This window comes from Scomber scombrus, chromosome 13 (assembly GCF_963691925.1).
Source record: "Scomber scombrus chromosome 13, fScoSco1.1, whole genome shotgun sequence".
NCBI classification, from domain to species: Eukaryota; Metazoa; Chordata; class Actinopteri; order Scombriformes; family Scombridae; genus Scomber; species Scomber scombrus.
Genome location: NC_084982.1, coordinates 27,371,556 through 27,387,018, shown reverse-complemented (window position 1 = coordinate 27,387,018; position 15,463 = coordinate 27,371,556). Strand labels below are relative to the sequence as shown.

The 15,463-nt window shown below is 41.8% G+C and overlaps 1 protein-coding gene across 1 annotated transcript in view; it reads left to right on the top strand.

Moving 5' to 3' along the window:
• Positions 1-14,000, top strand: part of gli2a (GLI family zinc finger 2a) — a 29,135-nt gene extending 15,135 nt beyond the window's left edge. Inside the window, exons 4-11 of the mRNA XM_062431446.1 lie at positions 799-997; positions 3,517-3,627; positions 4,594-4,734; positions 7,310-7,459; positions 8,794-8,958; positions 9,277-9,558; positions 10,818-11,184; positions 11,683-14,000. Of these exons, the coding sequence (XP_062287430.1) occupies positions 799-997; positions 3,517-3,627; positions 4,594-4,734; positions 7,310-7,459; positions 8,794-8,958; positions 9,277-9,558; positions 10,818-11,184; positions 11,683-14,000 (3,733 nt within the window). The remainder of the gene's footprint in view (positions 1-798; positions 998-3,516; positions 3,628-4,593; positions 4,735-7,309; positions 7,460-8,793; positions 8,959-9,276; positions 9,559-10,817; positions 11,185-11,682) is intronic.
• Positions 14,001-15,463: the final 1,463 nt, after the last annotated feature.

Genomic DNA, 15,463 nt, shown 5'->3' with positions numbered 1-15,463 from the left:
TTCTTTAAGATATTGATAGATATATTATTTTCTCATCTTGCCAACCTTTATTTATCACTGACCCATAGACTGAATACACATTTACAGTCAGATACATACTTCAGCATATTTACATGAAAGAGTTGTTTAAGATTATACCTGAGGCCAAAGAGAAGCTCTTTTTCCCCTAATCTTTACTGACAATAATTGTTTTTAAAGTACTCTCCGTTTTAATTATTACTTACAAAACTTTAAAGACATAATCGCTTTTGCAACAACTTTTGACCTAACTTCGATATCAGGGTCATTAAAAACCATGAGAATGACAAACTTAGAAATCTGTTTTTAGCAACTTCATGTCAAGCTCCTGAAAAATTACTAGTTTAAAGTTCTCATTCGTTGAACCCTGAAATGGAAACGAGTCCACTCCGCCAGCGTGGTTGTTGTTCTGGGTTTATTTTGTTCAGACGTTGTCCCATCAGCCCCATTTTTTTTAATAATGTTTACAGCCAAGCAGCGTAGTTCTCACTCAACTGTGGGCCAAAAATAGATAGCACATGCTTTACAGATGTTTGTTCAGCATGTTTAAAAGATAAGGAGGCTGGAGATATTTTCTGTTTTTCGTGTTGCCAACAAATCCCACAAAAAGACCAAAATCAACAATGAAACCGAGACTATAAATAACAAAAAACATGAAATTTAAAATGGCGCGAAGTCATTCAAATGTACTAGATTTAGTCGTTGGATAATACTCAGCAGACACAAACCTCCATTCATATTTTCCATGAGATAACTGTTTTCTTTTTCTCACTCGCCCAGCCCTTCATTCAGCTTCCCTCATCCCATCAACCCAGTGGCGTACCAGCAGCTGTTGTCCCAGCAGAGGGGTTTGAACGCCTTCGGCCACACGCCTCCTCTCATTCAACCGTCGCCGTCATCGTTCTCGGCTCGCCAACACCCACTGACGGCTTCACCGATGACCACCTCCCACAACAGCTCCAACTCTGAGACAAACCAGGTGGGAATGGGGAGGATCTGTACACTTGAACTTCAAGTGCATACACATTTCTCTTTCCGTCTTTCTCTTACCTTTGATACAGTTTTTATGGATGTCTACGATGTGGAACAGACGGAGGGATCCTCGAATAAGTTCCAGACAGACGATTTTTTTTAAACTTGATGTTTTTATATCAAAGCGTGAACAGATGTTAAGATGCATAAACTTGGGATTTTCACAAAATTCAATCCAGAGCCATAAAAAAAATGTGCAAAACTTGATCCAGAGAGTTGCTTTTTCTCACAACTTGTGCAGCGGCTTCAATCTCATCTATGCTTATCGTCGTCTTTGTCACTAACAGTGAGACACAACAGTGGAAGAAAATGACAAAATCACAGACTTCAGTCTTTGTTGATTGTTTAAGGACAAGGACAAAACTCAACAGTGCATACTGTACCTTAAAATTATGTTTGTTATGTGATTTTGTACACAAGATCAGCTCAGATATGACTTAAAAGCGAGCAGCATCCCACAGAAATATCACAGAGAAGCAGCTATTCAAAATATGTCTGAAACTTATGATGCATACCTGATTTATATATAAATATATATTTACAGTACTGTGCAAAAGTCTTAGGCCACCACTAGCTTTGTTGTTTTAGCAAAGTTTTAATGACCATCCATGTTTATTTTTCAGTCTTTTTATTAAGATACAAATAGAAAAATACAGGAAATAAGTACACAAAATTGAACATTAATCATTAAATAGTACTATTTATTTAAGGTTTCATTGCATTTAGGTTTAAGAGGGCCAGGTTCCTGCTATTGTTCAAATGTAAGGGGAGGTTACACTAAATACTTAAAGATATAAATACTGCATACACATTTCCTGTATTTTCTGGTTGTATTCTAATAAATAGGCTAAAAAATAATGATATATGGTCATTATAGCATTGCTAAAACAACACATCTAATGGTTAGGGTTAAGGGTTAAAGGGTTAGGGTTACTGTGCTTAACATCTACTTAAGCACAATACTGTATGTCTGCTAAAGCCGGAAGTATAAAAGATTTTCAAAAATAGTAAAAATTGCCCATCACAAGTTTACAGAACCAGCAGTAATGTCCTCAAACTGCTTGTTGTGTCCAACAAACTGTCCAAAAAAGAACTTTAAAAAAAATCAGGAAAGTCTTGTTTTTGTAAATTCTGCTTAAGGTCAGAAATATGTAGGAGTCTCCCTCTCACTTCCATCTGTCTTACTTCCTACTGTCTCCTCTGTCTCTCTTTATCAGCCCACTGTATACTCCACAGCCACTCATAATGTAAACTTCCCACTCAGTGAATCACTCCACCTCACACTGTTATCAGCTGCCTCCAGCTCTGTTTCAGCACAGCGTCTCACCGAGAGAGGCGGTCTACTGACACACACCGAAAGGATCCGAGTGTATATATTCACTACACACACACACACACTGATACACACACACACACACACACACACAGAAAGACACACTCAGACTCCTGCACGTGCACAAACACATTCAGCTGCAATTCAACAATGATCAGAACCATGTTTCCCTTTTGGTTTCCAGCCAGCGGAATGAATCATCGAGGCCTGCACAAATGTTGAACTGCACTGTAGAGTCTGGGTGGGATTAGGAGACCCCCTCCAGTGAACCTCACTATACACACACACACACACACACACATGCACACACACACTCACTAACACACACATCTTTCAGCTGCTTTACATTTTATATCTTTCCTTTCTTTTCGTCTCCATTAGAGCTTTAACATGCCGTGTGTGTCTTTGTCTCTCCGTCGTCTTCAGAATCGCTCGGCAGATCAAAAGCCCCTCCCTTCCCAACCCCCCCCCACCCCCCACCCCACTGCCTTCCTCCCCCCCTTCTCTCAATGAGGGTAATAACTCCTCTTCTTTCATATTTCCTTGCGGCTTTGGCGATCATAAAGCAGTCTAAACTGTTTAGTCTCGGCGGCGGGTCCCAGTCTGACTTATGGGATCCGGTGCCTGGCGCAACCGGGACTCCTCACATCTCTGCAACGAGCAATCGTGCCAAAAACAATTGTGTGGTATCTCTGTGGCTTAGTTATCTGATTCCCCTCTGCCTCTCCCGGTGGTGTGGAAAGACGTGGTGTCAACTGAGTGGAATCTGGCGGTTTTAATAAATTGAATTGGATGGTGAAATTGATAGGTGAAGGGAGGAGTGGGAGGGCTAATGGATGCGCAGGTGGATGAATGTTGTGTGTGTAAGATTAATTGAATGATAGATTATGAATGAGTGGGCTGGTGGGTCAGTGGATGTGGAGTGTTTGGATAAATGGACGTGAATTTAAAACCACTTTTTGTTTGTCTAGAGTAAATATTCACTCTTGATGCATGCATAAACAAAATAAAACAGATTATTTTGTCTTTTTTTGCCTCAGAAAGTCACACAGATAGAGTTTCACATAGACAAACTGGTAGAAATGCTTGTTTCCTCCTATTTGACCATTTCCTCTGTTTTATTTATCCTTCAGAACGCTGGCGGAGACCCGGCAGTGAGCAGCACTGTCAACCCACTGATCACCAAGAGGTCAAAGGTTAAAACAGAAGCAGAGGGTCCGCTGCCCATCTCACCGTCCTCTCAGGTATGAAATCTGAAATTCTGAAAAACAAAAACAAAAGCAAATGGATCAATGATGTGATGCAACCCAGTGTCCAATTGGTGTAACCAGTATTATTTTTCATCAAAATCTGATTAAATACTGTTCAGGGTCCATTTGACCCATTTTTACAATTGTGAGCTGCAAAAACACCCTATACAAATGTATTTTAGCTGGACTTTTCCTAATGTAAACCACAGTATACAAAAATGCAAAAAAAATGCATAATGTCAGAATATGAACAATATGTAAGAGCACACAAATTGTACATAATGTGTCAAAACTGTGGTTGTTTTTAGGATATTTCCTGTTCAATATAGACAAACTCCTTTAAAATGTAAATGTAGAATGCTCCGAAAATGTTTCTTTTCATTTGATGTTCACTGTTGGTGGATGAAATATTTAATATTTATCATTCTTTTGTAGTTACACCATTTGACATTTCAGGAGTTCATGGTTGCCAACCCTTACTACCCACCTACAACATTAAATATTAATTTTCTAAGTTATACAGTTGATTCCAAACAATAATGAGTTACCTTTTCTTGAAGACTTTAAAGTCCAACCAACTGCACAGTTTTCTCTTATTTTATAACTTATCCATCCATCTTTATCACAGCTCCAGCTACTCACAGTAGGAAAATAGGTCCCGCTTTAACTGTAGCTGCTAATTTGTCTACAATTGATTATAGGGAGTGAATAAAAAATGCAGCTTTGATCAATGACAAGAGGTGTTGTCACGCATTGAGATCAACCAACAACTCATTAGGATTAAGAAGCAGATAAGATAAGAGAGATGCAAAATAGTACAGAATGCTTTTCTAATGTATTGACCACAGCTACAGATAAAAGATGCAGTCTTTATTTGCATTTTATTTCCGTCTCTAGTCAATTAAACACTTGAATGAAAGTTATGGGTCCTGTCTGAAGTAGTGTATCTTCTTTCTCCAGGATCACGGTGGAGGGATCTTGGACCTGAGTGAAGATCTGGATAAAGACGAGTGCAAGCAGGAGCCTGAGGCCGTATATGAGACCAACTGCCACTGGGAGGGCTGCACAAAGGAGTATGACACCCAGGATCAACTCGTTCATGTGAGTATGAGGCTACTTGGTTCACTCTGAATGTGACTTTGAGGCTATTGTATCTTGAGATTTATTGGAATGACATAGTTGTTATGTTTTTAATGACAACCCAGTAAGAGAAAGAAAACTGCCATGACACTATAAATCCCACTTCAAAGTTCACTGTCCAAAGTTAGAACAGATAATTCAGTGTTGAGAAATTTGCCGACATATTTTCATCTTGCTTTTCTGGAAGCCGTTGATTTCATCAGCATTATCAGTTTCTTTGCTGTGGTGAAAGTTAAATCTGATTCGCTGTGTAGAATAAAAAGATAAAGTGGCCTCATAAATACTATTCCGGGTCAAATTTGACCCATTTCAGAGTTTTAAAAACACCATATACACATTTCTTTTAGTTGAACTTTCCCTAATGTGACCTTTTTTAATGTTTCTACAGCCAATACACAAATTTATATATACAAATGTACAAGTTTGACCAGTGTTTATTTTAAGAAAAAAATAAAATAAAATCTGCATTAAAATATTGTATCCATCATATTCTATAAAATATTCTCCTGGATCATAAAATAGTGATGGTGAATGTCTTTTATCCATAAGATTAATCTGATAGGGACTTATGAATGTGAATAGATGTAGACGAGTGAGAATATGAACAGTATGTAAGGGTTAAGTAACTCTTCTGCTACTCATTAAATTCATTCTGATTGAGTCTGGTCAGAAAGCCGTCCAGTAACTGATCCTTTCCTGTTGGCTTGACACGTGCAACGTTAATGAGCTTGCCGTCTCTCACCAAATACAAGTCCACACCCTGCAGCTGTGCCCCCCCCTCCCACACCCCTCAAACCCCAACCCCTCAGCCCCGTGACCCCTAACCCCTAACCTTTCACTCCCAGCAACACCCCCAAGCCCCGAAGCCCAGAGGGCTGGCCGTAAATCCATCGTCATGCCAGCAGCTCTGTAGTTTTAGAACTTCATGCTCCCCCTCGTTCCAGCCCAACTTCTCCTCTCGCTTTCCACTTTCTGACTGGCTGTCAGTCATCTCAGGGCTGTGGTAGGAGGTGTATGTCAAGTCCACACACCCAGGGACTGATGTGAGGGGGTGGAGGGGTCACTGTGGGCCGCTGCAAGTCAGGACCAGAGTTACCTTTGAGAACTTTTGCCCCAGCTCCGACTCCCTCGCCACAAACTCTTGTGAAAGCTCGCCAGGAATAGCGAGTCTAGTAGAGGAGTGCTGGTTTGATCGAGGGTGTAGATGGACAATGTGAGGCCAGCACATTCTTAAATCCTCACCAGACCACCGTTTCTATCCACTTCATGAAAAGCCAACCAGAAATATAATGAAGAAGAAATTTTATAGCCATTTCTTCTTTAAGAAAACCCTGACAGCATCTCCCTAAGCACATCCAGGGTTTCACACAAGGTTCTCACAATATCAGCAAAAAAAACACACACATACACACACCTGTGGGTTTTTCTGGCTTCTGCTTAACCAAAGTAATCCTGTTTCGAGATCCCCCAAATTATGGATTCACACTAGTGTGTAACCTGAAAATAGAGGCCTCCGCTGGGCCACACACTTGTTTCCATTCCTCCCTCCTTCACCCAAAATAGATCTCAGCAAAATCGTCAACCACTGAGCTTTTTCACTGGTAAAGAAGTGGCCACATAAGTGCAGCATTGTGGGCCTGGATGTCCTCAGGAAATGAAGTGGTTCCTCTGGGTGTGTGGATATTTGCATGTGGTGCACAGGATGGGAGTTTTTAAAGTGTGTCTGTTCAGAAAGATTGTGTGTGTGTAGTAAGTGTGTGTTTGTCTGCAATACAAGTCATGTGAGTTTAATCAAACGTGTTGTGTCTGAGGGCATAATTAAGAAACCTTGAAGGTAGTCTGGGTAATATGCCATTCTCTTGCATGCCTACACATTGTAGTAGTAGTTACTGACTGTGTCTTTCTCCAGTGGTGCAAATTATTCATTCAAACAAGACAAGAGATGCTTTAAACATGAGGAATTCCTACAAGGTGGAAATCGTGCTCAAATTACAAGATGTATAATTTTGCAGCGTCGATCATTTCAAGAGAATCAGATTTTTTACATCATACATGAACTTTTTACATATTGAAGTTCAAACCAAGTGTGATTAGACTTGTCTGAAAGTAGTACACTAATATGCAATTTCAGTGTAAGTTTAAGCGTCACACAGGAAATGTTTTACGTCGACCACTGACTTCCTGATCCATTAAACGTAAGGAGAATGGACAATAAATACAAGCCGTTACAAAAATCCTCTTCCTGATCACTTTTAATGGGAGCTGAGGAAGTTCCTCTCCATTGAAGAAGCGACTGCACCCTGCCTGAAAAAGCAGACATAGTGCTTTTATAGTTTTTTGTCTCCTGTTGACAGATGCATAATAACTGTCAGCTATAATGGATGGCACCATCACTCATAATGTGTGTGTTTGTGCACGTATGCATGGACAACATGAAAAAGAGAGAGATGCTCTTCTGGTGGGAAATAGACAAGAATTCGCTGACTCGTTTTCATTAGCATTGCGATAACTGACGGGAATTGAATTGTCTCCTCAGCACATCAACAACGACCACATCCACGGCGAGAAGAAGGAGTTTGTGTGCCGCTGGGAGGAGTGTTCACGGGAGCAGAAGCCCTTCAAGGCCCAGTACATGCTGGTGGTCCACATGAGGAGACACACGGGGGAGAAGCCGCATAAATGCACGGTAAGACCCCTCGGACGTCTGTGAAACACTGTGATACACTGTTAGTAACTGGCTGAGTAACTGAGCACAGCATCATCAGACTCACTGACTCACTTATGGTCTGTCTACTCTATTTAAAGGGACAATTTAGTATTACATTTGTAACAGACTTTAAAAATGTCCTTTAAAAGAAAATTGAAGCAGCAGGGAAATGGTTAAGCATCTACTGGGACTGGGAATCGATTGTTACATGCAGTCTCTAACATACAACCCTTCTAATTCCTCAAAAAAAGTTCATCTCATTTTGCTTTTTTGTGTTTGTAGCATCAGTTATATTTTACTCAAAGTTAGGCTACTTTTGTTGTCATGGCAACAGCGAACACCACGACAACTGTAGTTCCTTAAAAAACTGTCCAACTCGCAGCTGGAGACAGGAAGCGAACAGTGGTGTCCTGCAGCAAACTCCACTATGTGCAAATTAGAATTTAATCTGCTACTTCTGCAAATGGAAATTTGTCACCTTAATATATAGACGTCATCTAAACGGTGCCACTTCTCCAGGTCTTTATTATAAGAGTTGCTAGATGGCGTCTGTCACCAAAACGTAACTGTAGGTCATTTCTTGGGAGGACAGGCTCTATTTTCCCTTTTGATGAATCACAGGGGTTTTATTGAAGCCTTCATTTGCCTTGTGAAGCCTGTTTTCTTAGCTTCAAAGCTTGTTCACAGGATCTTGTGAATGCATTAAAACAGATGACTTTTGAAGGAGAAAAGTTAAGAAAGCTGATTGACAGTGTGGGGTGTAATTAAAATCTGCAGGCATGCTTGGGGGCCATGGGTCCATATTAAGGCCTTGTTGTATATTCTATGTACAAATCCCACGTGCATTGTCTAACTCCCCTTCAGTCTCATCTTTTAAGGGAGAATCTTCCGACTTTTATATCCGATTTCTGAGCTACTCTAATTTGATTCTCTTTTAATTTCAAAGCCAATTACGTTCACAGTGACTGCTCAGAAGGAATACCAAATTATAGCTTGTACAGTACAAGTGAATACAAAGGCTAAACACAGACTTCTCTTTGTCTCAACAAAGCACACTAGACAAAGAGCTCTACCACACCTCACACTTAGTTTAGATATTTCGCATAATAGCCCTTTTTACCAAAGTGTAGCCGGGCTTTGCTTTTGTGTGGCACGCCACAGTAGGTGGGCAAGAGTCCAAGAGTAGATTACATTTGAAAACTGAAACACACAGGGCTTTTTTTTGTGTGTTGCCCAGCTCTTTTCTCTTTTCTCTAACCAGCTGCAGACAAAATAACATAGTACTCACTGTTTATCTGTCTGTCTGTCTGCAGTTTGAGGGCTGCGCAAAAGCTTACTCTCGCCTGGAGAACCTCAAGACCCACCTCCGGTCTCACACCGGGGAGAAGCCCTATGTGTGTGAACACGAAGGCTGCAACAAGGCCTTTTCCAACGCCTCAGATCGGGCCAAGCACCAGAACCGCACACACTCTAATGAGGTATGTTCACACACTCACACACACATCAATCCACTGATTTACCCCTGTCATCATCTTATCACCACAATATCTTTTATTCATGTAGATCCTTATAATGTTCAAAGTTTTAGTTGCAGGGATTCTTTGACTGCTCTAATTTAATTATATTTTATGTAGGCTTCACATAGACCAAGATGCATTCAGAAAAATAAAATATTCATATGTTGTGGTTTTCTTATGATGAGCTTCTTTTTATTACTCCCTAATATTTTCCATCTGAGGTCGAATCTCAATTATTTTTTTCCCCATTAAGTGTTTTGTTAAATCCCCTCTTGGCAGAAACCATATGTGTGTAAGATCCCGGGCTGTACCAAGCGCTACACGGACCCCAGCTCTCTCAGGAAGCACGTTAAGACAGTCCACGGACCAGAAGCCCACGTCACCAAGAAACAACGAAGCGACGTTCCTCCGAGACTGCCACCCAAAGGCAACGGAGAGAACGAGGCGAATTCCAAACACGGTGCGAGAGGCGGCTTGGACGGCAAGCTTGAAGCCAACAGCACCTCTAGAGGAGTGGAAGACTGCCTACAAGTCAAATCTATCAAGACTGAGAACTCCATGGTGAGTCCTGATCACATTTATTTAAAGGAATCCAACACAAATCTCTCAGGAAATTCCCTGTTATTGAATTTAAACTTTGGAATTTGATAAATGCACCTTGAAGGAATTGTACCACTCTTAGCACTCCGAATGAACAATATCACCTTTTACTTTTTAATATAACTTGATCAAATAATTGCATGCATGGCTTTGTATGTTCAGAAACCAACAAAGAGCAGCATATACTTATTTTCCTCACTGTTTTCCACTTTACTAACATTGCTCTGAGGCACTGCCTGCGTCCTTCCTAACTCACCTCTTTGGTCGTTGCTTGAACTTGCTTCTCTCTTTCTCTTATAACCTTCCTAATGGACAGACTTCACTGAGGTGAGCACTCCAAACTGTCTCTCTCTGTCTCGTTGCAGCTCTGCATGAGTGATGTGCAAATGTGTCCTTGTGTTTCACGCTACACTGTTGCATTCCCGAAAAATGGAAACTAGCCTTTTTGCATGATAATCCATTTTCACAAATTTAAAACATGTTCCTTTGTATATGGGGCACACACACACATATGCATGTACGGACACACACACACACAGTTACTGGCAGTAGCCTTTGCTGTCGGCCGATGATAAAAGTCATTGTAACATTAATATTCAAAGGCTGGGACTGTTTTAGCCTGTGTGCTGAACAAATAGTGCCAGCATCAAGCTGTGATCAAGACTTTAGTTCATTTTGGGCCAGTTTGAATTACTGTCGCTGCTGGATTGTTGCTCACAGAACTCATCTATTATCCACTTGTTTTCTTGTTGTAAATAAATCAAAACGCATCCATTATGAATGAGATTATGGAACTGTAGGCCTACATTAGTTATTACAAAACACCATTACAATCAGAATTTTCTAACTGCGGTAATTATTTAATATTGAAGAATATATAATGGAGTTTTCTAAACTTGGCATAAGCCTATATCTTTATATATCTCTATAGTTTTGTTCTATTAATTTCTATTCTTTAAATTTTACCTATTTTGTGATGTTTGGGATGTTGGTCGGTCTGTTTACCTCTTTGATCCAGACTAAATTAACACTATTGGATGGATTGCCATGAAAGGATTACCATCAGCTTCAGCCTTAAATAGCAGATTGTTACCATTGTTACCACAGTTTGGTAAAAAAGTTCATTTACAAGTGGAACACTAAATGATGAACCACCATCGATTATAATATGTCTTTTATAGTTTACTTACATCAAGTTCTTCTTTTCTATCCTCCTCCAGACATATCAGTCCAGTCCTGGTGGCCACTCGTCATGTAGCAGTGAGCCATCGCCTCTCAGTAGCGCCAACAACAACGACAGTGGGGTAGAGATGGCCCTGCACAGCGGGGGCAGCTTCGGGGACCTCAGTGCACAGGATGAGTGCCCCATGGTTGACTCCACTGTTTCCGCTGGGGGGCAGCATGCTGGAATGGGGCTCCAGATGAGGAAAGCTGTGGGTCATGGTGGTGCCATCACCATCAAGCTGGAGAACATCAAGAAGGAAAGGCTGAAGACAGTGAGAGACTCCTGCCCCTGGGGCAACTCTGCACCACAACTACCACAGGGTCAACGCAACAGCACGAAGCTGCCTCCCATACCTGCAGTCGGTAAGTGTGGAAGATTTGAGGAAAGCTATCAATATTTTTAAGGTGCTTTAATGTGCGATGAGGGTGCAAGATAAGTGGCTGAGTGGCATTATGTAGTAGAGTCAATTCAAATGTATTTATCTAAGCCAAATACATGAACTGAAGTCTCCCCCCCCCAATCCCTCTCCCATCATCACCACAATAATCTTATTTTCAATCACCACAGACTGATGTGCAATAACTGCATTTGCACTTTAGCCTATCCTTTTTTTTTAACTGCACTTTATCTTTTTTTTAACTGCACTTTATGATCATATTTTACCCTATTTAACAGTAATTCTATTTAATGTGTGTGTATGTAAGAGTGTGTTTGAGTGGAGTGAATGGAAACAGTTTTCTTTTATGAGACATTTCGTTGTATGTGAACATGCAATGACAATAAAGGCATTCATTCATTCATTCATTCATTCATTCATTCAAATTGTTACATTATGTAATAATGTCCTTTGTATTTGTCAGGTTCCCTGCTGGAGAGCTCAAACATAATGAGTAACTTCAATGGTTCATACCCTGGCCAACGTGGCGGCGACCTGTCTTCATGTGAAGTGACACTGCTGAACCAGCTGAACGAGCGGCGTGACAGTACCACCAGCACCATGAGCTCAGCATACACAATGAGTCGGCGTTCATCTGGTATTTCACCATGCTACTCCAGCCGTCGCTCCAGTGAGGCTTCACAGTTTGGCACTAACCGACACAACAATATCAGTTCGGCTGACTCCTATGACCCAATCTCCACTGATCTGTCTCGTCGCTCCAGTGAGGCCAGCCACTGTGGAGGAGGAGGTGGTGGCGGTGGTGGCAGTAGTGGAGGTCTCCCAAGCCTTCTCAGTCTGACACCAGCTCAGCATTATCGGCTCAAGGCAAAGTATGCTGCTGCCATTGGCGGAGCTCCACCCACTCCTCTCCCTAATATGGATCGAATGAGCCTGAGGACCCGCATGGCGCTCTACGGTGACTCCCAGGAAAGCTCATCCCACCTATTCCATCATCCACCATCTGGTACTGTGCCCCGGCGTTGCAGTGACCTGGGATATGGCAACCACAGCATGATGCCCCATGAGGTACCCAACAACCTTCCACGCCGTGCCAGTGACCCAGTGCATCGTCCCGCCCTGGACCCTCTCTCCTTTCCTAGGGTCCAGCGCTACAACAGCATGAACAGCATGAACCCCATGAGTGGTTCATCAGCTGCAGAACGTCACCAGACACTGGCTATGCAGGGCTACACTCGCTCTGATGGCAGCCTGCAGCGCTACCCATTCGCCCCCAGACCACCTAGCATTTGTGAGAACGTAGCCATGGAAAACATGGCAGTAGATGGGGAGCAAGGTGCAGAGGATGATATAGTGCTTCCGGATGATGTGGTGCAGTACCTCAGAACCCAGAACACTGGCAACTCAGGTCACAACTCGGGGCAAGCTGACTACCATTTCAACAATCAGTCTCAGGGCTACCAGACAGGCATGCCCCCACCATTATCATTTTATACACAGAGAAGGATGGCCATGGCTGATGCTACCATGAATCAGTCTGGTCAGGATATGCAATCCTGCCAGATGGGTCAAGGTGGCTCCCAGCAGCCCTTCTCAGCACCATCGAACAACATGAACAAGAATAATATGCCAGTGCAGTGGAACGAGGTGAGCTCGGGGACTGTGGACACCACAACCAAGCTCTCCAAACAACAGCAGCATCCTATCAGGGGAAATTTAGCTGTTGTTCAGCAGAGGCATAACTTTGGTTCCTTCCAGGCACAGGGTCAAGGCCTTGGCAGCAACCAGCAGGTAGGGACTATGAGTCAGAACATGTCTATGCAGGGGTATGCAAACCACAACAGCCAGAGGATGATGAATATATCCCACCAGCAGCATCAGCAACAGAGGCAATGCAACAATGTGAACTTTAGTGAGCAAATGAGTCCTCAGCAAGGGTTTGGCCAAGAGGCGATCCCGAATTCTATATCTGGGAGCACTAGCGTGAGACCTACCCGTAACGGTACGGCAGACCCAGAACTGCAAAATTACAAGGCAAGGACACAGGCTGATGGGTATTCGCATGTGAACCAAGTGGATCAGCAACAAAATTGCAGTGTTCTCTCTCAGCAGCAGCAGCAGCAGCACAATATTCATAATGGAGGCAGGGGAATGTTACATCCCAGGCCTCCCACAGAGCCCAAGTCTAGTGCCAGACAACACGCAGGGTTAAGCATAATGCAACCGAGCCGAATACCCAAGTCATCTGATTTGAGTCCCAGCCTTGGTAATGACACCTCAGAGGCAAGTCCAAAGAGGCCCAGTGGCTCAGAGGCCCACCATAGCAACTCTGAGAATCCCAACTCTGCTGTGTTCTACACAGGTCAGATTCATTTGTTTGAGCCAGCTTCTGCCTCCTTTGATGTCCCCATGTCACCCTGTGCCAACCAGGCTCCAGCCAGCAACAACACTGCTGCAGCTAACATGGCCTCACCAGGAGTCAACCAGGTTTCCAGCAGCACAGTAGATTCCTCCACTGGTGGATCTGGTGGCGCAGAGCACGCCCAGATCGACTTTGACACCATGCTCGATGACGGGGACCACTCCAGCTTAATGTCGGGCACCCTGAGTCCTGGCCTTCTGCAGAGCCTCTCCCAGAATTCCTCACGTCTCACCACCCCACGCAACTCTGTCACCCTAGCTTCTGTACCGGCAGGGATCGGCAACATGGCCATCGGTGACATGAACTCTATGCTCACAGCCTTGGCTGAAGAAAGCAAGTACTTCAGCCTGATAAGTTGAGAGCAATCAAACACCTCATCATCCATCCAATATTAACCATTTCTACATCAGGAATATATGGACTACATAAGAAGGCACTGATTGAAAAAAGCAGAACTGGCTATTTCATCCTTTTTCCCTTCATTGTCTATAGTAATATGCTTATCTTGTAATATTTGTTTCAGATTATAATAAGTGTCATTATAAGGTTAGTAGTAAATACAGCTAGGGTTAAGGACAATTTTCTATCATCATTTGTTAAAAAGCCATACTTTTTAGCTACAAATATATGATAGCCCAGGGTATATAAATGCATCTACAAAACAATTGCCATTCAGTATTTCCCTGTGTAATAGCCCTTTACAAAGTGGTGCACTGAAAGCAGTTCACATAGTGCCTTGCTGAGGACATCAAGGTTGAACATCTGAGTACAATATGAAAACACACTTACCAGGAAATGGACATGATATGTAGATAACAGATAATATTTTTTATTATGAAGACCATGTTTATAGATTATACTGTATGGTACTTGCTTTAAGTTATGCTCTAGACTTTTGATATTTAAACTAGGGCTGTCAAAGGTAACATATGAACACCTACTATTAATTCAAAACGAATAATGCATGAATGTCTCAATTTAAATTTTTTAAATATGACATCATTAACATTTTTGTTTTTTGGGTTTTTTCTGCTTTTTTTTTGGTGTGTCTGTGTGTGTATGTGTGTGTTTTGCTTCATGCTTACCATGGGAATTGCAAATAAATATTCTCAAAGGCTAAACTACACCTCACTGTACCTTTTATGCATACTATACAATATGTGAGTTAAGTAAAGAGACGTGCAAGCTGCCTAACCTGGAACTGCTGCTGTAAAAAATGTTCTAAAAAGGAATAACAGACACAGTGTATGTACTGTTTTGCTGGCAAATTATAACAGAACTACAGTGTCTTTAGTTTTTCACTTAAACATGCTGGTGCTTAAAGCACTGAAGTTAAGGAACAAATTCCGAGCCCAACAACAAACCATGTATGTACCAAAATATGAAAAAAGCCTGTTAACTGTTAACTCCTATTGCAGTTTGTCTGTGCACTTAATTCAAATATTGTGCAGCAAGAAATAAGTGGAAATGTTATATTGTAGCGCCATGTCATGAGTTTCAATTACACCTAGATTTTGGAATAAAGGATTATAAGATAAGATAAGATAAGATAAGATAAGATGTATCTTTATGGATGCCCCTTATGTTAAACATGGTGAACGTGTATGTTTTTTATGAAATGTCATAAAATTCAGAATGTGATTACTCCCATTTAGACAGACATTTGTGATGAACTGTAATGTATAACATCAAGCATCTGACAGCCCTAGTTTAAACAAGTGGTTGTACAACATTATGTTCCACAGATATTAAGTGCTTATTGATCATGGTCTGAGCTCTTGGGGATGGCACTGTAAAATAAGATTTCCTTCTTTGCCTTCTG